A 24,091-nucleotide genomic window follows, 5' to 3' on the forward strand; every position below is an offset into this window, starting at 1 on the left:
CAGTCCCCAAAATCAGGCTTAAGAGACTTCTGCCTCCTGTAATTGTCAAGTACTAGAATTTCATGACTGACTCTAAAAACATTAAGTCCCAGAGTTTATAAATATTAATTCCATGGACAATGTGAAATAGTGAAATATTTTCAGTTGTCTGCACCATGTTGTCAAATAGTCTGCCTACACATTAGAGTCTCAAAACAATTTTTTAGATATATTCTTGTATTCAACAAATCCCTCTTCCCAGCCTTTAGGGTTAAAAAAAAAAAAACAGTCAATTGGTAACATTCTTTGAACTCCCAAGAGACATAAAGAGAGGTTTATGATGTGATTTGGTAAGTGCAGAAGTATAGAAAGGAGGAGAAAATAATTAAATGAAATTTATGTGAAATAAATTTGTGAAATAATGTTATAATGTGAAATAATGTTATAAAATTAACAGTAATTCTTTTGAGAGAGAATAACAAAGCATACAACTGAAAGAGTTGGTGTCTTCAAGAAATCCTCAACTCAACTTTCCCTCCATCCTAGGGACCTTCATTTCCATTAAGGTTTTTTAATTCAGGTGAATTTGGGCCCCTATAATGGCAACAACATACCTGGATAGCCTTGTCCATTGTATGGGATGCTGGCACACTGGGAAGAGTCACAGTATCCAGGAGGACCTGGGGGGCCTCGGATACCTGAGTTTCCAGGACGACCAGGGGGACCTGGAGGACCTCTTGAACCTGTGGACCCTGGTGGACCTGTTCTGGATTCTCCTTGTGGACCTATTATGGGTTTAAAAGAAATATTTCCCCTCTTGTCAAACACATCTCCTGAGGCAGTCAACAATACTTTGGCACCTCCACTACTTCAAGACTAGACAATTCACTAGTGTATGGTAAGAAAATATTTCCTTAAGAAATCACCAGTATGACCCAGTGTAGAACTTTCTTACCAGTGATTCAAGAATTAATGCCAAAAATCCAACTATGTTAATGATTTTATTCAAAGAAAACTGACTTAGCAAGAATTGAGCCAAACTAAAGATATCAGTGAGTTCTCTGGTTTGCTCCCACTGTCTTAGAGATAAGACTCGCTGCAGGAAATGGCTGTGGTAGCCAAGGCAGACAGTCGGGTTGCCTGCTCCACGCCTCCAGACTATGTGAAGCAGTGTTATTTCTGGATCAAGTGACACTTACTCATGGTTAACATAAATGTAAAGATTTAACCTCCAGGACTGACCATGGTTGCAAGGGTCTCACGGACCTTTTAACAAAGAAAAAAATTCATTTTCAATCCAGTAAACAAAATGCACAGAACAACTATTATTTCCTTCCAAAACATCAATAAAGAAACTGTGAATGAAATCTTGCAACGTGTCAGGATTTCTGATGAGAGTATATTTCCTCAGTCTACTAGCGACATCTTAAAGAATACCAGAAGGAACAGGAAATGACACCATCCTTAAAGGCTATGAGGCCAAACAAAACAAATAGGAATCCCATAAAAAGAAACCAGCAACCCTCTGTGTCACTAAAACTCAAACCCTCATATATTAAAGTTAGAGTAAATGCTTAAATAGAACGCACTGAAACATTTTTGAACAAGAGAACATAAAAATGAGGAGGTTATACAAGTGGGACTTCTTGCTAAAATATATTCCGTGACGGTCAGTATGCCTGAAGCTAACAGGATGAGTTTGTGCGTCTCGTGGGGTCGTATGCTCTCTCAGTAATGGTATTTTCACTTGTTTGATGTACTAGCAAACCTACCTGAGGGGCCAGGCAGCCCTCGAGGTCCTGGAGATCCAATACCCCTTTCGCCTTTCTCTCCTGGCAAACCTAAGCAAGCACAAAATGGGAAAACACAGAGGGAAACTTATCCGGAAATATGTAGTCTTCATCGGAACTGATGGTACTTGATTCAAGTAATTCATTTCCCTTAGTGAAAGCAGAACCCAATTTTTCACAGAAGTCCACGCTTTAAGCCAAATCTTTCTAGACATTTGTGTAATTCCAGATTCATGGCCAAGAAACAAATCTGGCTACAAGTCAGGGGGAAAATTACTTGAAGAAAACAAACACATCTAATGTATTATTTTAGAAGCAGTAATTAAGAACAGAAATCTTGAATAAATAGTTACAACTCACTGAAGACGTCTTAAAGGTATCTTATCTTTAGTAGCCCTATCAGTACCACATCTAAATAATCAGAATTACAGACATATCTAAGTTTTCCGCAGAATGTTAGCCATCACTTTGACAAAAGTGAGTACCCAGCATCCTGAAACATCTGGAATCAGATAATCCTGTTTTTCTTCTTTTCCTTCAGTTACACTTATCTACCATGAAATTAAAGCCAAAGAAACACATAAGACCTGTCTCCAGGCCCTGAATAAAGGAACCAGAAGAATTTAGATCTAAAATCTTAGGGCTGCTTGCATTCAGTTGCTGCCCAGCTCTTGCCAGTCAAAACAATTAATAAGATTTTATGCCTGATTCAGTTTGCCAGGATACAGTTTTTCCCATTAACGACAACAGCAATCAGAAAATAGCATTGTCTTTACTGAGCTCTCATGACAAAATTTTCCTGTTTTCTAAGACAGGGATCTCTACAGCCTGCCGCTGCCTAAAAAGAAAGACAGGTTCATGGATGCATGGCTCTTCTGGGGCTGTCCAAACAAGACCAGTGTAGTTTGCTAAGTCCAGTCTTCTACATGCTTTTCAACCGGACCCAACTCCTACACTTGCAGATTCCTTCCTTTATCCCTATGCAGCAGTCAGGAATGCCTACCTCGTTCACCTGGGGGTCCCTGCATCCCTGGTGTGCCCGGGAAGCCTGGCCGCCCCCCAGGTCCTGGTTCTCCTCTGGCTCCCGCGCTGCCAGGGGGCCCTGGAGGACCCGGCGGGCCTGGTTGGTTGCGACTAGAGTGGTAGTCGTTTGGAATCTGATTCAGCATCTGATTGAATCTGCTCATCTGACCTAAAAAAATAAATAAGACTTATTAGTAAGAAACCCACTAAGGGAGGGATGAGAGGATGAAATGGTTTTCTCTTAGTGTCTGGCGAAATCCATCTCTGTCCTGCACCCTCCAGCAAACATTCTAATTGGAAACCTAAAACTGAAATAAAACACTCCAGTCATCCTGGACAAAATGATCCCTGATAAACAACCATCTCCACAAAATACTGACCAGTAAGCCATCAGCATTACTATAAACATAAAGGAGTTGTGAAAGTTTAACAGGGCTCTGATATAAAGCCCCGAGGTTTACCCAATGATGCCACTCGAAAGAGAACCTTTTTTAAATTAATAAATTATAGCATTTTCGCGTGTGTGCCTATGGCAGTGATAATGAGGCTTTAGTGTAAACTGGAATCACCTGTGGGATACATTGAACGCTACAAATTTCTGGGCCTCATCCCCAAAGACAGCGAGTCACCAGGTTTAGGGCGTGGCCCAGGAGTATCATTTCTCACATGCAGCATAGGTGAGTCTAACGCAGGTGATCCTCAGGACCACACTGGGAGACACCTGGACTAAGATTTCCAAAAAGGGGGGCCCTGATTTGGAGGCCACACTCAGTTTGCGAGCACTGAGCCTTATCGCTTAATAGGTCTCATGGAATAAGGAGAAAGAGTCTGTGGAAAATAACGAGGCAAGAAAAAGTTCCCCATCAACAGGGACTTTGTAGGATCAAATTAATCTCAGTGGTCCTCCTTCCTTAGAGTCCAGAAAAACTCAAAAGTCATAACTTAAAAGAGCCAATGTTTGCTGCTTCAGTGTACAATGAGTGAAGATCACTAAAAACCCTAATACTGAAACTGAAAGGCCCTTTTAAAATACAATTTTGTATCAGACTGACTGTAAGGATAACAAGCTATTATTTTACCTTGGTTTATTGTTTTACCTTAATGATAGTCATTAAAATATCATTGGCTTTATCTAACAGGATACAAGACTGACACTGTACAAAAATAAGAGTTCATGAAAATGAAATAGAAACATATATCTATGACACAAACTGCATTTTCCTGCAATTAACTAAAAACAACACACACACTCATACATTAGAAGGAAAAGAAATTTTACCACTTATCAGTTGTTCACAGACTTGTCTTGCAACTGCTCGCATCATGTTCTGGGAAGCAATGTCTCCCTAGTTAATTAAATCAATAAGTAGGATCAGCATGTTATTTCCATAGTTTCAGAGTTCAATGTTTAACACACGGTATAAATTTGTAAGTCAAATTTTAAGAAATACATACTCTATCACCTTTCTCTCCTTTCAATCCCGATGGACCCTGAAATATAGGAATTTCAGATATTAGAAACTGACAGACATGGTCTAAAATGACTCATGAATGGACAGGATGAGGTCTGCTTTCTAACAAATTAGCAAAATGACACATCACATTTGCATCCATGTTACTCGCATTTTGCTTGTCTGTCGAAAGGAATCTAATCCGTCTCCCTGTCTCTCTCTCTCCCTCTCTCAGAAGCACGTGTCCTCCAATATAGTGCTGAGATGTGAATTTTATGATCACCAATTTAGAAGTTATGTACTGTGCGTACATTTTATGGTGCCATTCACAATATAGGTCTGGAACTGAAACACATGTAAAATTGCCCTTGCTACCATTCTACTTTCCTTTACATCACCATGGCTGGGGAGCTCAGGTGGTTATTTTAGGTTGTGCATGAGGTTAATCTTGGTTTAGTTAGAACCCATAAGAACCTGTTCTAGTAAGAGCTTTCTGTCAATTCCCTAACTAAATATATATCTGTAACTTCTTCCAGTGATTTTTTGTGCACTGGGCCTGAAAGGAACCACGTGACTCCCTTATTAAGGGGCTCGATCCAAATGGTGGTTCCCACATCCAAACACAACCACAGAACATTCGTCCCTGTTCTGTCAGCCCTCTCACTGGCCATGAGAGGATCTTGGAAAAAGTCTTCCTTCTAGTGCAAGAAGTTTTTGTCTTTCAATATATCTGCAGGTTGCCAGCTGAAAAGAACGCCCAAACCATTGACAAATCTGATGATCAGATAACATCCCAAACCAAACTGCCTCTTACGGTCTCCAAGACTCTTGCCTGAACGGCTCCAATATCCTCCTAACTGCTCCTCCTGCATCCCATTTGGCCCCTTTTGAGTCTGTTCTCCACAGAGAAGCCAGACTGATATTTTTAAAAAGAAAATTGGCCCACGTCACTCTTTGGCTCCAAGGGCTTCCCATCACACTAAGAATAAGATAAGAGATCCTCACCGTGGGCTGGGTGGTCCGCATGCTCACTGCGCCCAGCCAGCTGGCCTCATCTTTCATCCCTCTCCCCTCACTCCCTTTCCTTCCGGTGCCCGGGCCTCTCTGCTCTTCCTTCCACGTGCCACCTTCATCCTCCCTCGGCCTTTGTTCATGCTGTCCCCACTGCCTGGAATGCTGTTCCCACCGCCTGCTCCCTTGCTTCATTCCACCTCCTCAGACAGACTCCCTGACTGCTGTATCTGAAATAGCCCCCTTCCGCTACCACAATTACCCCCTAATCCCTTACTCTGTGTTTCTTTGCTTTGTTATCACTCATCATCACCAGAAACCATATTGTTTATTTACATTTTGGGGTCTATATCCTCCACTAGAATCTCCATGAGGGCAAGGACTTTGACTTGTGTACGTTTATATCCCCAGATCTTAGAACACCGACAAGCACATTTAGGCACCAAACAAATGGGTGTTGAGTAAATGAATAAAAATATTCCATCAGCAGCTCCTGGAAACATCCACTACACAACATCAGGTGTTACACGTTAGCAAGAAGACACCACTGGTTCCAAGAGCTAATGACATAAGCTAACAGTGACTTGGCTAAGGTCTCTCCTAAGACCTTTATACTCCCATCTGCTAGTTTTGGTTTTAGAAACTAAAGGTAAGAGAGAAGAGAGAAGAAAAGGAGAGGTTATTTGCTACCTTAGAAGGATGAGGAAGATAAAGGGGGAAAGGGGGTAGATAAGGTCCAAATAAATTGTACCAAATTATAGTCATAAGAAAAACTGGAGTTTGACTGCCCTTTGCTAAAAGTACTGGACTCTTAAGGAAACATTATTTCGTTTGGAGCCTTTTGTAAATTTCAGGAAATTATTTGTTACATTTACTGCTACTTTGTTCCCATGTGTTATTTTTTCGTTTACTCCCACTCTGAGATTGTTCTAGGATATATGATTTAGAACTCATCTTTATTGTCAGTATCTAGAGCTCTCATTTCAAGTAAAGGAAGTAGAAGTTTCTTTCAGGTTTCTAACTTCGGCCATCAATTACATCAGTGATGTTCTTACGTTAGACTCTCTTTCAGTCATAGTAAAATGAAATAGAATTCTGAAAGGGTTAACAAGTTCCATGTACTTTTTAGTGCTCTTGTGAAGTTTCTGTCATGATTCATTGAGGAAAAGAAAGTAATAAAGTCATATGCTAGAGTACACACAGAGTAAGAAGTACACCAGGAGTCCTTTCATCTTTATGCTGCTTGCTTAATTTTATGTAAACATAGAAGGCAGGCCATATCACATAAAGATTCTAAGTTAGTTTGACATTAAAAAAAATTTTAAGCTTGGGTTTATATAACTTTGGACAATACTTCAGAAGAGAGAAGTTCTGTTCAGAGAACATCCCTGATAGATGTGTCATTACTAGTAATTGGACTTGTTGATCTTTGAGATACATTTTTATATTTCAGAATTCTATTCAGACAAAAAAAAACTGCTTAAACTAAATTCATTCCTCATACATACAAAGAAGGAAGAGCTTGTAACAAAGAATATGGAGCCCAACAGTCATTACAGATACTTCTGGATATTTTAGAAGCTATGAATTCAGTTTTGGAGATACTGATTTGAAAACAGAAGATATGCCTTATACCATCTCAACTATTATTTTAATCAAAACATCTGATGAAAAGAAAATTAAACTGCATGTAAATTGGAGCAGGGCAGTATACAAAAGTATAATGGTGGGTGAGATAAATCCTTTTAATTCTGGGACTAATGCTCTAGCAACCTCAGCGCAAGAGCAAAGAGCCAGCAGTGTGGCTACAAGATAGTGACAAAGGGTTAACTTCTAAAGAGCACCCACGGAGGCGCCACGCACCGTCATGTATTTTTCTATCTTAAGCTGCATACCGCTCCTAAATAAAAAGGATGATTTTGCTGACCCAGCTCTGAGTGTTTATTCAGTGCAGAAATATGTGTCTTGGCTGATAATCCCATTCTCCTTTTAAAGAAACCCTATGACCACAGTTTTCATCCCAGAGTGTTATAACTTAGAGAGAAAATTTTTAGAACTAGTACCAAGTGAAATCCATGGATTTAGCATAGCTTCAGCAAATGCTTCACACACATTACAGCAGAGATAACATAAATATGCCACAGCCTTGCAGTCTCCTCATTCATGGCCACAGTGGAATGACTAGGCATGCAAGCCGTCCACTTACTGGTCTGCCGTGGTCTCCGGGTTTTCCTGGTTTCCCACTCGGTCCTGTGACTCCTGGAGAGCCTGGGCTTCCCTACAACACAGGGAAGCTTACCGTCAAAGAAGAATGTCATCTAAAGTAAACTAACAGAGCATGGCTGGTTCTAAAAGCTTTTAGCACATAATCACATACTAAGGAAGAGCAAAATCAAATTTTAAGATAACATGGAGGAAAAACATCTTGAAAATTCCCATTCAGTCTTTATGGACTATATTTAATCAGCTTCACTATTCACAGACTGTGATCCTAGTAAATTGGCTGCTAAGTGTATTTGCAGAAAGCAATTCCTATTAGTTTGTTTCTATTACCAAACCAGAAAACTCATCAAAAGACAGGAGTGAACTCTGGCTGGGGAAAATATTGAGAAGGTAACTGGGCATCACATGGTGGAGTTTCCCCTTATCTCTTGGGAGTTGTATCTCAGCCTAGAAACTCACTTTTTCTTTGGTGCATTCAAATAAAGGGTGCCTCCTCTTCTAACATATCAGCACCCTCTATCCCATCAAAACCATAAGAATTTCTCCCCGTTCCTTCTAGCACAGCTTTAAGACATTTTAGCAACATTTTTAGTAAAATATTTATAATATCGCTAGTCAATACATTATGTCTAAAGCTAAAGTATCCTTAAAATAGAATCATCAGATTTTTGTAAAACAATCCTTTATTCATCAATTATGTAAATTTTAATCTCTGGAGTAAATACTTTAAATCAAAGTTTATTATACATTTTCAACTCTACTTGAGAACATATATATTAAACATAAATAATAAAATTATTTTAACATATGCTCTCCTGTCTTCATATACAGCCAGAAGCCATGAAGAGCATCCATCACCTCAAACAATGTAACTGTGATCTCACCTGGATGCAGGTATACAGATGCTTCTTTCAAAATCATTGGCTTCAGTATTTTCCCCAAAGTTCTTAAATAGAAAACCTACTCGGATAAAACTTACTTCCTCTGAATGACTTAAAGCTGTTCAGTAATTAACATCCTTAAAATTCAAATATCATAGGCTACAGACTCTTAAAATTCTAGAACAGGAAGTAACCAGTAAGATCATAAAACCTACCACTTAATGTGGGCATGGAAGGAACTGGTTGGTTAGGGATATTTTTGTTGTTGTTGTTTTTCAACTATAACTTGATTAAACAGAAAGACTCTCTATTTTAACACCTCTGTTTTCTCTAGCCCATTTTGATTTAGGAGAATAAAAACAAGTAGCTCCCTCGACTGTGTGCCCCCCAGCACAGATGGAACATGCCTCAAAGGTCAGGTTACCAGGCTCTTCCCTAGCAAGTGGGGCTAGGGGTTTAGGCTGGGGAGATAAGAGTGTCACCTATTCCATTCTTACCGGTGGCCCAGGGGGGCCCCTAGGTCCCATTGCTCCATCTTTTCCAGTAAAACCCTATTGTAAAAATGAAATTAATTATAGATTAGTAAAATAATGACCAAGTAAAATGGAAAGACACTAGATAGGTTGATAAGAGTGACAGGTGAGGGATTTAACCCAACTGCAGGTAACCTTTCAATATAAAGACAAATATGCCAAAAAATGTTTTCCATTTAAGTTATGCTTTTTATTGAATAATTCATTTCTATACTTAGTCACTTATATAGTTATAAATAAAATCATTTTAAGAATCAATCCAGTCTTCTCCGAAGAAAGCAGATTCCTTTTATGAAGATACTCACTTTTACTTTTATAAGAGTGTAAAGAAGTCTAAAGGAAGACTAGCCCTTTCTACCAAAAAGTCAATGTCGACTAACTGGCCCAGGAAGGATCAAAGTAAGATGAAGGGGGTGTTACATCACAGAAGATGCAGGAGGGGCCAACCACCTGGTTAGAAAACTCCCTTCCTTGTTTCCTAAGCAACACCAGACAGCCAGGGCAGGGCCACTGATGCTTCACTCCTCAGGGATTTCTCTCCTCTCCTCCAAGAAAGAGGCAAAACTATCTTAACTCCTCCACTCAAAAGAAAGGAAATCCTCAATCCTCACTCAATTTTTTTATCGGTCCGTCTCTCCTCATCTCACAGAAAGGCCAGACCCAGTCAGGGTTGCACTGGGAGAAGAGATCTGTACAGAAGCACCGGGCATCTCTGCGCAGCTTGCATGGTGCCAAGTGACCTCTGCCTGGAATGAGTCACTCGCTGCCCAGTTAGCATTCATCCCAAGTACAGACCTCTGAAATTCAGCCAAGGATTTCTGAGTCAGGTCGTTTTTTTGTGTTGCTGCATTCCTCTGTCAAAGGAGATTTTTGTCTCCTTTGAGAATAAATGTTAATTTTATGCATATATTTGGATTCTAGCACAAATCAAGAATATTTGGATCAATACCTCCATTAAGTATCCACACTCCCATTGATTTTACAAAAGAGGAAGTTTAAATTATTTCTTTAAAATTGTGTTAGAAATATTCCACCCCCTGCAAAAAAAAATTTTTTTTCAGAAACTTATAAACATTTCAGACTGTTTTCTGGAAGATCTAGGTCTGCTTAACAAAAAACAGACTACCAGTTCATTTCATGTAACATCAACACTGCTTCTGAGAGCCACTTAAGAAGCAGAAATGCTCGGAGGATTGCTTGGACAGTTCAAATGACATTTCTACCATCTAAATTTCCTCCAGCTGCTGTAGAAGATACACTTTTTTTTCCACTTTTTTTAGGTAAGTATCGTATCTCTGAATAATCCTCCTTCAGTCATCCTAAGAACTTCCTGATCAACCATTTTCTCTTTTTTTTTTTCTAGCCTTATTGGGGTATAATTGACAAATAAAAGTTGTATGTAATTATGGTGTACATGTGGTGTTTTGATATATGTATACATTGTGAAATGATTACCACAATCAAGATAATTAACACATGTATCACCTCACATAGTTCTCATTTTCTTATGTAGGAGAATATTTAAGATGTACTCTATTAGCAAATTTCAAATACACAATATGGTATTAACTATAGTCATCACACTGTACATTAGATCTCCAGAACTTATCTTGCATAACTGAAACTTTGTATCCTTTTTTAAAAAATTTTTATTGGGGTGTAGTTGCTTTACAATGTTGTGTTAGTTTCTACCGTACAGCAAAATGTATCTGCTATACACATACATATATCCCCTCATTTTTGGATTTCCTTCCCATTTAGGTCACTGCAGAGTACTGAGTAGAGTTCCCTGTGCTATACAGTAGGTTCTCATTAGTTTTCTATTTTATACATAGTATCAATAGTGTATATATGTCTGATCTCCATGAAACTTTGTATCCTTTGTCTAATATCTCCCCATTTCTCCCTCTTCCCCTGCCCCTGGCAACCACCACTGTACTCTGTTTCCATGAGCTCAACTTTTTAAGGATTCCATACATTAAGTGAGATCATGTAGTATTTATCTTTCTGTGCTTGGTTTATTTCAGCTGGCATGTCCTCCAAGTTCATTGCAAATGACAGGATTTCCCTCTTCTTTAAGACGGAGTAATATTCCATTATATACATATATATATATCTCACATTTTTTAATCCATTCATCCATGGATGGACACTTTGTTGTAACCAACCATCTTCTTTTAGAAGAAATACATATCTAAGTTGGGGTGAAGCGGATTTTATTCTGATGGCCTCAGAAGGGCTACCACTGAGCCATCTGTAGCACTTTGTACTGTAATTTTTTTTATTCTCCATTTTCAAAACTGTAGCAGTTATTGCTGCTTCCCTCCATGGGAGGGTGGCTGAGAGGACCTATGGCTGCTTTCACAGATACACTGCATGTCATGCCTGCACCTGTGACTCTCTTGCTACTTTCTGACAGTCCCCAGAGCTGTGCCTCATTTGAAAATCATCTGTGCTGAAGGCAACCCATGCCTGCTGTTCCTACCACCTCCACCTTGGTAACACGTCTTCCTCACCATGGTCCTTGGGCTTGCTCTCCTGAGCTGTCTTCTCTTCTCTTCTACCACAGGGTTCAACTTTCTTTCTTTCTTTTATTTTTCAGTGGAGGTGGCTGCACCCAAAGTCTAACTTTCCAAAACTGTTTATGTTCCCTCAGCTATGACTTCTACTCTCAGCACTAGCAGTAGGAAACTAAGTGGTAGGTCAGTGTACAAGACTGTGATGGAAAAAGACAAATGATTTCCTGAACATTTTCCTCAGCCTCAACACGAGAGTCCTGGGTGGCCTCACCAGGACTGGATTCACAGGTTAGAGCTAGAAGAACGCAGTCCTTTCCACTCTCTCAATTTTCAGGGACACAGCGATGGCAGCAGTGGCTGCCTGACTGCCAGTTCAGGAGGAACGTGTTGATGGGATGGCACTGGCCACCCAGCGAGTCTGCACAAAGCCTGCACTGCATGAGTGTGATGGGCCCAACAGGGCTTCAGTAGCAGCGGCAGCAAGAGAGGCGGCCCATCATTTTTTTTTTATTGGACTATCGTTGATTTACAACATTATGTTTAATTTCTGCTGTATAGCACAGTGACTCAGTTATACATACACACACACACACACACACACACACACATATATATATATATATATATTCTTTTTCATATTCTTTCCCATTATGGTTTATCACAGGATATTGAACTATATTCAATATGCATCATTACTTCCTGATTGCGGTATTTTTGGTTTTGTTGACTTAACTGAATAGACTGACTTGTCACCTTTGCAATCTCACTATTGTCCTTTATTGTAAAATAAGAATTCCAAAAAACTAAAGTGCCAGTCTCAAAAGAGTCAGAAGAATAAGTATATATAAGTACCACTGGGTCCCAGACTCCCAGAGAATACAGTTTTCTCTTTGACCTCACTCTCTCATAAACTCAAGAGTAGGCATTGGAGCAAATAACTTTCACTGGCAAATCATCCAAATTTGGTATTATCTGGGCACATCACATCTTTGCTCCATCTGACTGACCCAACTCTCCTGCCCAATGATGTCTTGGGGGTGTTAAGGGTAACAAATCAATGCCTTTAGTGACAGCTATTATAGCCCTGGCCCTCTGAGACCCTGCTGTTAGTCCTATGTTTTAACTTGATTAGTCAGAATCCAGACAACTCTCAGACTGTTGTCTGAACCAGAGGATGCTGAAAAGTCATCAGTGCCTTGGTTCTGAGCAACTCTAAAATATTTTATTAAAGCATTCGTCGTCTCCTATGAAAGCAAATTTTCTATAACATTGGATTAGAGCACAGAAGCCATGTTCACTGTGCTTCTCATTTACTTGTCCTAGAAAAAATTGGGTCTCCTGCACTGATTTCATCATAAGTCAAGAGCAAAACTGAAATCTGCCACAAATGAGCAAAATCCCTACTAAATTCCAGTCGGCTTTCCATCACAGAGGCCTACAGGGGGTATCTGAGTTCTAAAGGTGTAAAAAAGATGTCCCTGACTGCAATAGAAAGTGCTACGGAAATCAAGACTATTATTCTTAGAGTTACGTAAAAGATGCCTCATAACAAAGATTTTAATTTTAGGATTCAAAGCAATTTGCTAGGATTCTTGAATCCCTTTCCAATGAACCAAAATTCCTTTTAGGGACTTGTTTTTCCAAATATGAGAAAATAAAAAATTTTTCCAAAATTAAAATTCTGACAACTCATTTGAAGTCTCACCATTTTGTTTCATAGAACTTGAGATTGACCTGGTATCGGTTGGTCCACTGATATTAGTTTTTCTGCCTCCCATGAGATGTGTGAACTCTGCATTTCCAGCCATACAAATTGAATTATGGGGTGTTCTTAATTAATAGGCAACAATGTGATATCATTTCCAACATCATTACAACCTGCCCAAGAAAACTTACTCTATCTCCTGGAGGGCCCATTGGTCCTGGTGGGCCAGGTAATCCTGGGGTTCCCTACACAAAAGGAAAAAACAAGTGAAACACTGTAATTAACTTCTTGTGTGAGAAAAGGAATTTGTGTTATTCTCTAAGACGTTTGGGGAAAAAAATGCAGGGGGCTCTGAAAGGAAACAGACACTCAGAAGCAAGCCCAGTGCCAGCCCAAGAGGAAGATGCTCGCTCAGGCATCAAGCCCAGACCTGACTGAACAGCACAAGCTTGAAGACTAAGACCAGGCAATGGAATGGAAAGGATGTACAGCACACGGCCAGGCTTCTGCTTTGCTGCTTAACCTTGGTTCACCTTTTGAGGCACTACAAGGGCAACTATGCAAATAACACTTGACCAGAAAAGAAAAGACAGCATGAAGAACAACTCACCGTCCGGCCTGGAAGTCCCGGCTCTCCAGCATCACCCTTCATGCCCTGGCGACCCTGGAGCAAAAAGCAGTGGGAAAACAGGTCTCAGGTGTTTTACAGAAATTAAGTGAAAAGGAAAGACGTGAGCCATTCCTGAAATCTCTGTCACTTCATAAATCCAGTGAAGCATATTTGTAAAGGGAGGTGAATAAATCATTTTGGGGACTGATGTTCACTTTTTAAACTACAAATGCTGTTATAATTTCCACTTAGCATGTTATGGGATAATTTTATATAATCATGGGATAATATGTCTCTTTTGAAAGAACCTAATTTAACATAGGGATTTTCATAGAAATAAAAGTTGAAGGGAAAACTGTTTTTTATTTAATATATTTAATTTGGTGCTAATTTTAATAGATATTCAGTGAAACATTGTAACATAATTTTGGTCTTTATAACTACATGCTAGAAGACACCTGTTACACAGGCAAATCTGAATTAATTAAAGCTGATAAACTTCATTTAGTAGTAATAATAAGAAAAGGTAAAAGCCCCTAAAACTCCCTTTCGGACATAAGAAGCTAAAAGTAGATGCATTCAACCCTTCTGAGTGAAAAAGTCCTAGTCCTTCAAATGTTTCATTTCTAGTGATATCTGATACAGATTGTTTTTCCTCTAAATGCCAAAAAAGTGTATGTGTCTTCTATTATGGCATCTTTAAAAAGGAGTTTAGAACTAAACTTAAAACTATGAAATTATCTGTATTCTTATTCATTTACTGTATGTTTTAAAGTATAGAAAAAAGTAGTTAAATAAAATATGAGCCTTTAAAGATAAAACACCTCTTTATAAGTTCAGATTAGCATTTGGAACAAAAGGTAAACATTTTATTAAAAATTTTTTAGGGCTTCCCTGGTGGCTCAGTGATTGAGAGTCCGCCTGCCGATGCAGGGGACGCGGGTTCGTGCCCCGATGCGGAAAGATCCCACATGCTGCAGAGCAGCTGGGCCCGTGAGCCATGGCCGCTGAGCCTGCGCGTCCGGAGCCTGTGCTCCGCAACGGGAGAGGCCACAACAGTGAGAGGCCCACATACCACAAAAAAAAAAAAAATGTTCCAGGTAAACTCAACGTTAATCCACCATCCTCATTTCATACAGAAAGCCTTTGTGCTTACTTGTTCTCCTGGAATAGAGAGGCCGTTGGGTCCCTGGGGGCCTGGAGGACCCTGGGGGCCAGGAGGACCTGTATCTCCACGAGGACCAGGGGGACCCTAAATACACAGGAGAGAAACAAGCACAGAGTCATGGAATGCCCTTCCAGTGCCTGTCTACATAACTCTAAGACACCGATCATATAATCTTTGCAAACATTTTACAAATCTATCCATCTATAAAAACACTTAATGCCATTCCTTTCTTCCCTTTGCTACTCATTAAAAGAACAACTGGAAGGTACAATAAATTCACAAGAGCACTTATATTTCCAAAATTCCTATTAAAAGTAGGTTTCTAAAAGAAGTAAAATACATTGAATATAATATATTCATATATTTATAGTCCTAGATTCATTCAGAGATCAAAGCTCAAAATTCACTGGATTTGATTTCTTTTAAGCTCGTCCTGATTTCTCTTAGACTTGGGCTTATTTCCGGGACTAACATATGTATAAATCAAGCAAGGAAAGAGCAGATAGGTTCACTCTAACCTGGAACATCTTTGCAGTGTGTCTCGGTGAAAAAGGCACAAACTTGGAGTCAGACAGACCTGGGTCAGCACCCCAGCCTCACTTTCCTAACTGGGTTAGCTTATCATTAGTGATAGTGTAACAAAAAACCACACATCATCTTCATAATATATTCCCCTAAGAAGCTTCAGTTGTCCTATGGACACCAGTATGGAACCGGTAGAAGGGGCTGGTGACCTGCCATGAACACACATGTGGCTGCTCAGCTATTTCTCTGAGACAGGTGAACCGTCCCCAGCAGGACTCTGCTCCCTGTGGGGTCTTCCAACTGATGGCCAGGTCACCCCCTCTGCTTCCCCATGTGACAGCAGAGCCCTTAGGTGCTTCTGCAGATTTCCCATGTGCGATTCCTACATCAGTAAGATGCCCGGTACATTCATCTGGCTAACCTAATCCATCATTTTGACACCCAGAGATAAGACAGAGATAATTATATTGCCTAAGGCACACTAAACTTGAATCAACTTGCTCAAGGTCACATACCCCGTTAGTGGAAATTTGAATAACCAGACTTTAACATACAGGTGAAAATAAAAATACACTCTAAAATATACTTACAATTGCCCCACTGATACCTCTTTCACCTCTGGGACCTTTAGAACCAGGTCCTCCCTAAAAAACATAGTAAGAGGACATCTTAGAGTGAACACAGGAAAGTAGGAAGAAGTTGATATATAAAAATTGCTTCAAGAAGCAGTGCATTCTCCAGACAATACAGTTATTTATAAAATATGGAAGTAAATACTTTATATCCTACAAATGTGTGGGGAAAGAGAAGTTCGAAACTTTGTACATTCTAAGGAACTCAGTTTTACATTCTGAACTTTTCTTAATTGTTAGCAAATTTTGAAGTTTATTTGAAAATTTGAGGTTTACTGGGAAAAAAGCATTACTTAAATACTATAGTTAAGTATTTTTAAAGAGAAAAATCTGTTTTGGAATTATATGAATGCATTCTTCAGGGAAAATAATATGCAAAAAGAAGAATCTCTCAAAATCTCAGAACATGTAGTTTAGTAAGAGGAATTCAGAGACCACTGAACAAAGACAAAATAAACATGATAGTGATATCCAACAATGTTATCATACAATTAGAGGGAAAAAAATCCCTACTTCTCAAGAACATCTGAGTCACATCCAGCATATAATTTTATGATTACAAATATAAATCAGGTAAATAGTCTTATGTTGAATCTTGCTTTGCTTTTTAATATCTTTATTTTATGTTTTGCTTTAGGAAAACCCACATCACAAAAATATGTTTACAAAATCATCAGGACCACTGGTAATTCCAGAGACATTTTGATTCCATATATGAGGAGCTAGTTTGTAATTAACTTAAAATCAATTTACATTATTTGCCATGACCCATAGTATAGTAAAATCTGGTGTTCTGAGGCTCTCTGAACTGTTCATATGTTAATTAACCATTTTCTTAAAAGAGTTCAATAGAGCTTAAAGATATCACTTCCATTCTGAAAAACCAGCCCAAGTCAGATGTTAGATTGACTAAATCGGGGAGTCCACATTGATTAATGTACATATCAGTGTAGTCTTCAGTGTTTTGCATGGCATTTTCTTGGTCTCCCCTCCACCCGTGAATAGACCTGGTCAGTCTTCTCACTCAAGTTATTCCTAACACCAACACTTTCACCCAGACTTTATGATATCATCACATATGTAACTTAGCCTCTATGTTATTCTATGATATGTTTGCTAATAACACACACATATCCTAGGTTCTAAACAAGTTGCTGTTGGGCCAGCCTCTCAACCATGGCTCCATAACATATGTACGAGAAGTGTCAGAAAACAAAGGAATTTTCAAAATCAAGTGATTACAGAGAGAAACCCAAATTCATATCTTTAAGAGAAAAGCTCTTGAATGCTAGCCGATATCATTCATTGTTGTGTGGCTACAGAAATGTGTTCAAATGAGTTCAAATTTTCTTCTTGATTTATTCCGCTTCAGATCTCAAAACATGCTACAAAAATGCTGTGCAATGCAGCTTGTTCTGTTCTAGAACACACCAGTGGCTGGAAGCTTCTTATGCATGACACACCGGCCAAAGGGTGATCATGCCCCAGATTTGACAGGAAAAACTAGAGAAACTATTTGCTTCCTTACCGCAGGGCCTGGTGGTCCTGGAGCTCCAATGCTGTCCTGCGTACATGTGCAAGCATTTGGAAGACTGGGGCATTTTGCTTCATCTCTCTGAAATTTTGAAAAGAATATTTATCTATGAATTGATGGTAAAAACAGCTTCCCATCTCCCATGCCCACTAATCTTATATACACAAGGGAATCTATTTCCCAGCTTGAAGAAATAATCTTTAGCTATGATTACAAACAGTCTTATGTGGAATCTTGCTTTGATCCCGTCTTTATTTTATGTTCTGCTTTAGGAAACCTCAAACAACAAAAATATGTTTACAAAACTATCATCAAGACCATTGGTAATTTAATCCAATTTTCTCTAGTCTGGTGTTAGAGAAAGGCTGAGTATCTCAGATATGGAGGTCCACTTCCTTCAGAACAAAATCTGAAATCCTTTCCAGGCCTCCAGGGGCTTACATGTGCTGCCGAGCAGCAGCACACCACCTTGCCCCGCCCCCTGCCCTCCACTCTGCCCCTGCGCCCCCTCATCCACTTCATGCTTCTCAGATGTTTAGGGCACCTTGCCTCCTCAGGGCCTTTGCACTTACAGTCCCCTCTGGCTGGAAGTCTCTCTCTCCGTTATCCACATTGTTTGTCCTCTCACTTCACTCAGGTCTCTGCTTAAATCTCCCTTTATCACTGACGGCTGAGGGTACTCACCTGGCTATCTCTCCCTGTACCCTGGTGTGTTTTCACGCAAGGACTTTTCACTCTATAACGTAGTGTATACCTACTTGTTCATTCCTCCTCTCCCCCTGCCTTTCACTAGAATATTCCCTTTCACTGTTGTAACCCCGGCACATAGGATAATGCCTGGCTTACAACAGGTGCTCAGTAAGTATCTGTTGAATAAATAACGCATACTCATCCCGTGGGTACGTGTAGCTCACTGTTCGCCTAAAGCTTCAAATCCATCATCAGCATTCACCTTTGTAATTATTACAACCTACACAGATACTATGGGTGAAAGCCATCATCTTGAAAAGAAATATGGTGATTTCTACTTAGATATCCAGAGAGGTGATGGCTTATCCTGTAAAATGCTGGTATTTTACAAGCAATAAGAAGGACTCTGCAATAAGTGGGTTTATCAAACACACTGATTAAGCTGGACTTTTCTGACTATGCATAACCACCTTGGCTGGCAGGGAGGATTTCCAGATGTGGTTCTCTACATCCTTGACTTTCGAGGGAGGGGTCCCCAGCCTGAGCTGTGGTCGTTGATGAGCACGCACACCTTGCGTGTCCCTGGCTCCATCCCGGAGATGCAGCTGCAGAGGGCTACTTCATCTCCCCAGCCATCCACACCCACATCCCTTCTTCCTTGGGGACTATTAACACCGCCACAGAATTCCATTCTGTTTTACTTACCCTGGAAGGAATATCACAGCATCTGTCTCTACTGGTCCACACTGGACTGCAGACAATATCAAAATTCTGGATTTGGAACTGCAAACAACCAACAGCAACATGAGCTAAAGATGCGTGAAAACATTTCATATTAACATTTCCACATTTTAACCTCTGCCAACTTCTCACAGAGACTCTCTTGAGGGAACAGGCAATGAAAGCAATGTGATCCTTACTTCATAAGAACAGAAAAACCTATGCCTGAGAGAAAGCGATAGTAAAGCAAAATGCATACGTGATATTCCCACTTCTGATCCACTTCCTTGGCTAAAATGAAATGTTTGATTGAGTTTCTGGTTTTTTTAAGAAAACATTAATTTCTTTATTTACTTAAAAATTAAGAATGTATTTAATTCTGAATTTGAAGACTACACACATTTAAATCAACTTTTAAAAGTCCACCCTTGCAGAAAAGTAACATTAAAAAAAATATTCCTCACTTATTCTAAAATTGATGCCCCTCTTTTCATAAATTCTTACCTAGGGGCTAACTGATAATTTTATGATCACCTTCAGCTCAACTATTTCAATATAATATATATTTTCTATCTTTCTACATTAAAAAAAATAGAGCTCTTTTGATAAAGATTGTTTAGCTACAGCCATTCTTTTATAAACCTAATGTAATTGTTCTATTTAAATATCAAATCCAACATTCAATAAATGATTTTAATCGCAATTATATTAAATTTGCACTCTTTGGTTCTATATTGTGGAATAAAAATTTCACTTTTGAATCAAGAAGAAGAAAATCCTGTCCGTGGAAGAAAGCTACATTCAGTAAATGCAATTTTAAAAATAATAGAAGCCAAGGATATTAGTCTTGCTTTTAGAACAATGTTATTATGGGTCAACATTTAATATGAACTTAATTAGCCTGGTACAGTGAAAACATTAGGTTTAAAATTTTACTACTAAATAGTGTTGTAAAAGGGTTGGCAAGCCCCCGCCTCCAACTTGAGCCAGTGACACTTGTGAGTGAGGGGTGGCTGACCGACTACACTCATCTTCCTTCTGAGGCAGATGTGACCCCCCAGTGAGGGGAGAGCAAGTCTGTGACGGTCACAGCCAGTGTCCACAAATGCGTAGTGTTCTGAGTGCACAAATTTTTATTAACAGTTACTACCTTTGAAGAATAAAACATGAATTAGTTTAGGTTTCACTGATTATCCTGGCAACTATCTGTGTTGTACTCTCCAGTTTGATTCAGTTTCAAGTCGACTACATGATGTTCTCTGGTGCCTTGACAACTTAATTTGTTTCTAGCAGTAAAGCACATTATCATGTTTTGTCAGTAGCATATTTTCTCAGTGTAACTTTTCCAGCGTTTCAATCTAACCAAGAAATAAAACAATTTAAAACTCACTGAGGAAAAAAACCTCACTGATTACTTTTAAAAATGTCATTTCAATCTTAATACAAGATACCAAGAAAAATAAAAATGTGTTACTTACTGTGGCTGATTTCCTCTCCCCTTTAAGTAGTTTTCCAAGAATTTCATAACCATCAGTTGTGATATTTCCAGCTTCCTTGATGTCCTTCTCTATAATTTCATAGCAGTCAATGTAAATCTTAACACTTTTTGAGGTCACTACGATATGAACCTAAAAAGATCATTTGTTTCCATTACAAAATTTCTACCCAGAACAATCTGGCTCCTACATATTTCAGATCACAGTTTTTAAAGAATGTGTTCTTAAAGCTATTCTCGTCCCAAATCAAGAGGCTTGGACTAAAAATCCAAGCACCGGGTTGCCGTGTCAATGTCACTTATTAACAGCATCAAATTAAATGAACCACTTAACCTTTCTGGGTCTCAGTTTCCTTCAGCTATTATACACTTGCATAATTTCTTATTTTCCCCACTCTGTACTCTTCCTGAGATGGCCAGAGATATTGTAGTAGATGAGATGCTTCTGTAAACTATAAAGAGCTATTCAGAAAAGAAGCAGACTCACAGATATAGAGAACAAACTAGTGGTTACCAGTGGGGAGAGGGAAGCAGAGGGGCAGGGAGGGATACAGCAAAATAGGGGCAGGGGGACTAAGAGGTATAAACTATTATGTTTAAAATAAGCTACAAGGATATATTGTACAACACAGGGAACAGAGCCGATATTTTATAGTAAGTATTTAAGAATAAATTACAAAAAATGAACTATTCAAATATAAGTTAATAAATCATTAATATGTTATTATACTCAGGACAAAGGAGCCTCAAATGTCTTCCACTGATTTTGCTAAATTCAAATTTTAATTTTTTAGTCCCTAATCCCTGCCAAAAAGATCTTACACACCATGTAGATACCTAACATAGGAAAGAGCTAGCACGTGTCTTTTATAGAGATTCAGCTCTGGAAATCAATAGATTCAAGATTCAATTTCCTTATAAGAAAATAATCTTGTTGATTTACTTTTTATCAGGTATTGAAGACACTCAGAATCTTTAAAAAAATCTATTAGTACAGATAATTAAGAAAACATCTGTATTTCAGTCATGTAAAGAATGGCTGCGGGTAATCTTTGACTTTATAGTTATGCTCATAGTTTCCACTTATCACAGCCCAAATACTCAAGTAAGCCCATGATGATTACTTTGAAAAGTTTGGCTCCAACTTAAGGAACAGAAATTCCCTTAAATGTTTTGAGTAAATAAGAATAAGGACAATCTCTAGAGATTTTTTTAAGCAGTAAATATTTTTGCCACATAGAATCACCACCGAAACACTAATTTAGTGCATCTATAAGTGTTAAGTATGAATTATATATTGCTTTTATATAAAAGTGATATATGGCTTACTAAAAATAATTTTAAATACCCCTAGGGCAATCATCTAATACTGAATTCAAGAAGAACACCATACAAACATTCCCAAGATATTTATTATCTAATAAGAACTAAAACTTATTTGTTGGCTCTTATACGAACAATCTCAGAAGCAAACATTCACAAACTATTTGAAAAATCATAGTATCCAGAAAAATTATTTCAAAATCAAAACTTTCAATTTTTGAAACAAAATGATTCCAAATACACTTGTCATTCAGTGCTAACCAGAAAGAAACACATGCTAAAAATATATTTTGCTACAATCTCTTCAGTGTGTTTCATTGCATTTTAAACACATGCATAATTACATTTCATAGCGGCTTTTATCTGGAGACCATTGTCCCAAGTATTTAGGGACTCTTTCCCAACTGGGAAGCATTGTTGGTCACAGACCAGTAGAAAGAAATAGGAACACCCTTGTAAACTCATCACCCTCCCCAAGGTCTCCCATTCCCTAAAGCCTTATTTGTCATCTATTCCACTTCTTTGTCTCATTAGAAATCTCTCTCTTGAATCTATGTCATCTGTTACAACAGGATGAAGACATAGAAAACGCTTCAAGAGAATTCTCCAGAAGCAGTAGTTGTCTGCCATTCCTTACTTAAGCTATCCCCTCTCTCCCAAGAGCCCCCTGTATGTTATTCTCACTAATTTGCTGCTATCAGAGAACTACTTGTTCTTATCTCAAGGACTGAAGAACTTCAGTTCCCGAATTACATGGAAAATGAGAGAAGAGTGTTCGAATCCTTGGATCAGTGGAACGTAAGTAGCCAATAGTGATCGCACTTGGTACTTGAATAGATAGGATAAATGAGAGTAGGTTAGAAGAACGGTGTGGGAGAATGAAGGAGGGAAAACAGCATAATGAAAAAGTAGAGGAGGAACTAAAAACAAAGAAAGACATTATGAAAAAAGAAGGTAGAGAATTTGAGGAGAAAAGAACGCTTGTGAGAACAGGAAAGAAGAGGCACTATGTAAAACCTAAGAATACAAATACCTCTCTCTATAAAGCCAAATTAAGAAGGGAATGTCAAAAAATAATTATCTTGATTTGCAAAAATTAATGACTGTCACTCTTGACCTCTTCAAATATTGTCTTATTTTGCTCAGTAAAATGAAGCATTCAATGAAAGTTGGAAATTAATAATAGTTATATTATTAATAATAGTTCCTAAATGGTTATCAGTTGGTTAATAGAGGGCTGAATTTCTAATATCTTCAGTGGGTATGGAAGAAAAATAAAATAGTCTTTTTGGGCAAGTTACTCAAGTGTAAGTTTAATAGGTGTATAAATGAGCCCAAAAAAAGTTCATAAGAACTTTGCCAGATTCAACATCTATTATCGGACAAGGAGAAGTTGAAGCCAGTAATATTTGTCTAGAATCTGCTTTCCCAATGAGGCATTTATTTTGCTGCAATTTACCAGGAAAGTCTGTAAACTGTTAAGCAAATATGCGTTCATTCTCAGAGATCTCTGTTTTTCCATCATTATTTTTGCTTCTCACTAATGTGCATGCTGAGGCCTCTCCAAGCCTCATGAAGACAGTCCCTTGCCATCCTCACCAAGAATCTGATTCATGAATAAGAAAAACATTCTAGAAAGAAGCCAAGATTCTCAGGAATAGAATCAGCAAGAACTTCAGCTAAATCTACCCAAGTACAGGGTAGTTCTTCAATTTTCACTTGAGAATCACATTGAACTAGAAATATTTGTCTTCTGAGTATGGGGACTAACTTTCTGAGCGCTATACTGGGGAAATTTTAGACCACTTGCACGACAAGTAGCCTTCCTCCTGTTAACTTGATCCAGTGGATGAAGAAATTCCATTAAAAAGCCCACTCCTAACCTAGACGGTTCTTTTCATTTCTAATGCTGCCAACTTCAGCACTCTTATCTGTAAGTTAATTGTCCTGACAGCAAGTTTCTATTTATCCTCGATGTTGAGATAAAAAAAAATTAAGATCATCAAGAATAGATAATCCCCTAAGAATTTATCTTAGAACTTTTAATAAGATTTTTTTAGAGAAGTTGTAAGTGTGTTCATGCAGAAGTTAATTTAGTAAACAGTTATCTTAATTATTTTGATAGTTAATGATAACTTTTGGACTGGCATGTTTGTAACTTTTCAATAAACAAGCAGGCAGAAGCAGCTTACTATTCTCTATCAAAGAATAAATAATTTGATCAATTAAATACAATCCACAAAATTAAGCTTTTGAAACAAAATGACATAAAGGTTCAA

The 24,091-nt window shown here is 38.5% G+C and overlaps 1 protein-coding gene across 4 annotated transcripts in view; it reads right to left on the reverse strand.

The window, feature by feature from the left end:
• The window catches only part of COL12A1 (collagen type XII alpha 1 chain), a 115,470-nt gene that overhangs the window by 1,928 nt on the left and 89,451 nt on the right, over nt 1-24,091 (reverse strand). For all 4 annotated transcript variants that reach the window (XM_082633346.1, XM_082633345.1, XM_082633348.1 and 1 more), the window contains 14 exons: nt 20,473-20,622; nt 18,980-19,057; nt 17,579-17,665; nt 16,009-16,062; nt 14,882-14,977; nt 13,726-13,779; nt 13,307-13,360; nt 8,856-8,909; nt 7,461-7,532; nt 4,248-4,283; nt 4,072-4,138; nt 2,773-2,961; nt 1,752-1,820; nt 594-764 (listed from right to left, as the gene is read on the reverse strand). In XM_082633346.1, the coding sequence (XP_082489472.1) occupies nt 594-764; nt 1,752-1,820; nt 2,773-2,961; nt 4,072-4,138; nt 4,248-4,283; nt 7,461-7,532; nt 8,856-8,909; nt 13,307-13,360; nt 13,726-13,779; nt 14,882-14,977; nt 16,009-16,062; nt 17,579-17,665; nt 18,980-19,057; nt 20,473-20,622 (1,231 nt within the window). The remainder of the gene's footprint in view (nt 1-593; nt 765-1,751; nt 1,821-2,772; nt 2,962-4,071; nt 4,139-4,247; nt 4,284-7,460; nt 7,533-8,855; nt 8,910-13,306; nt 13,361-13,725; nt 13,780-14,881; nt 14,978-16,008; nt 16,063-17,578; nt 17,666-18,979; nt 19,058-20,472; nt 20,623-24,091) is intronic.

Source organism: Mesoplodon mirus (assembly GCF_964341445.2).
Source record: "Mesoplodon mirus genome assembly, chromosome: 10".
Classification (NCBI taxonomy): Eukaryota; Metazoa; Chordata; class Mammalia; order Artiodactyla; family Ziphiidae; genus Mesoplodon; species Mesoplodon mirus.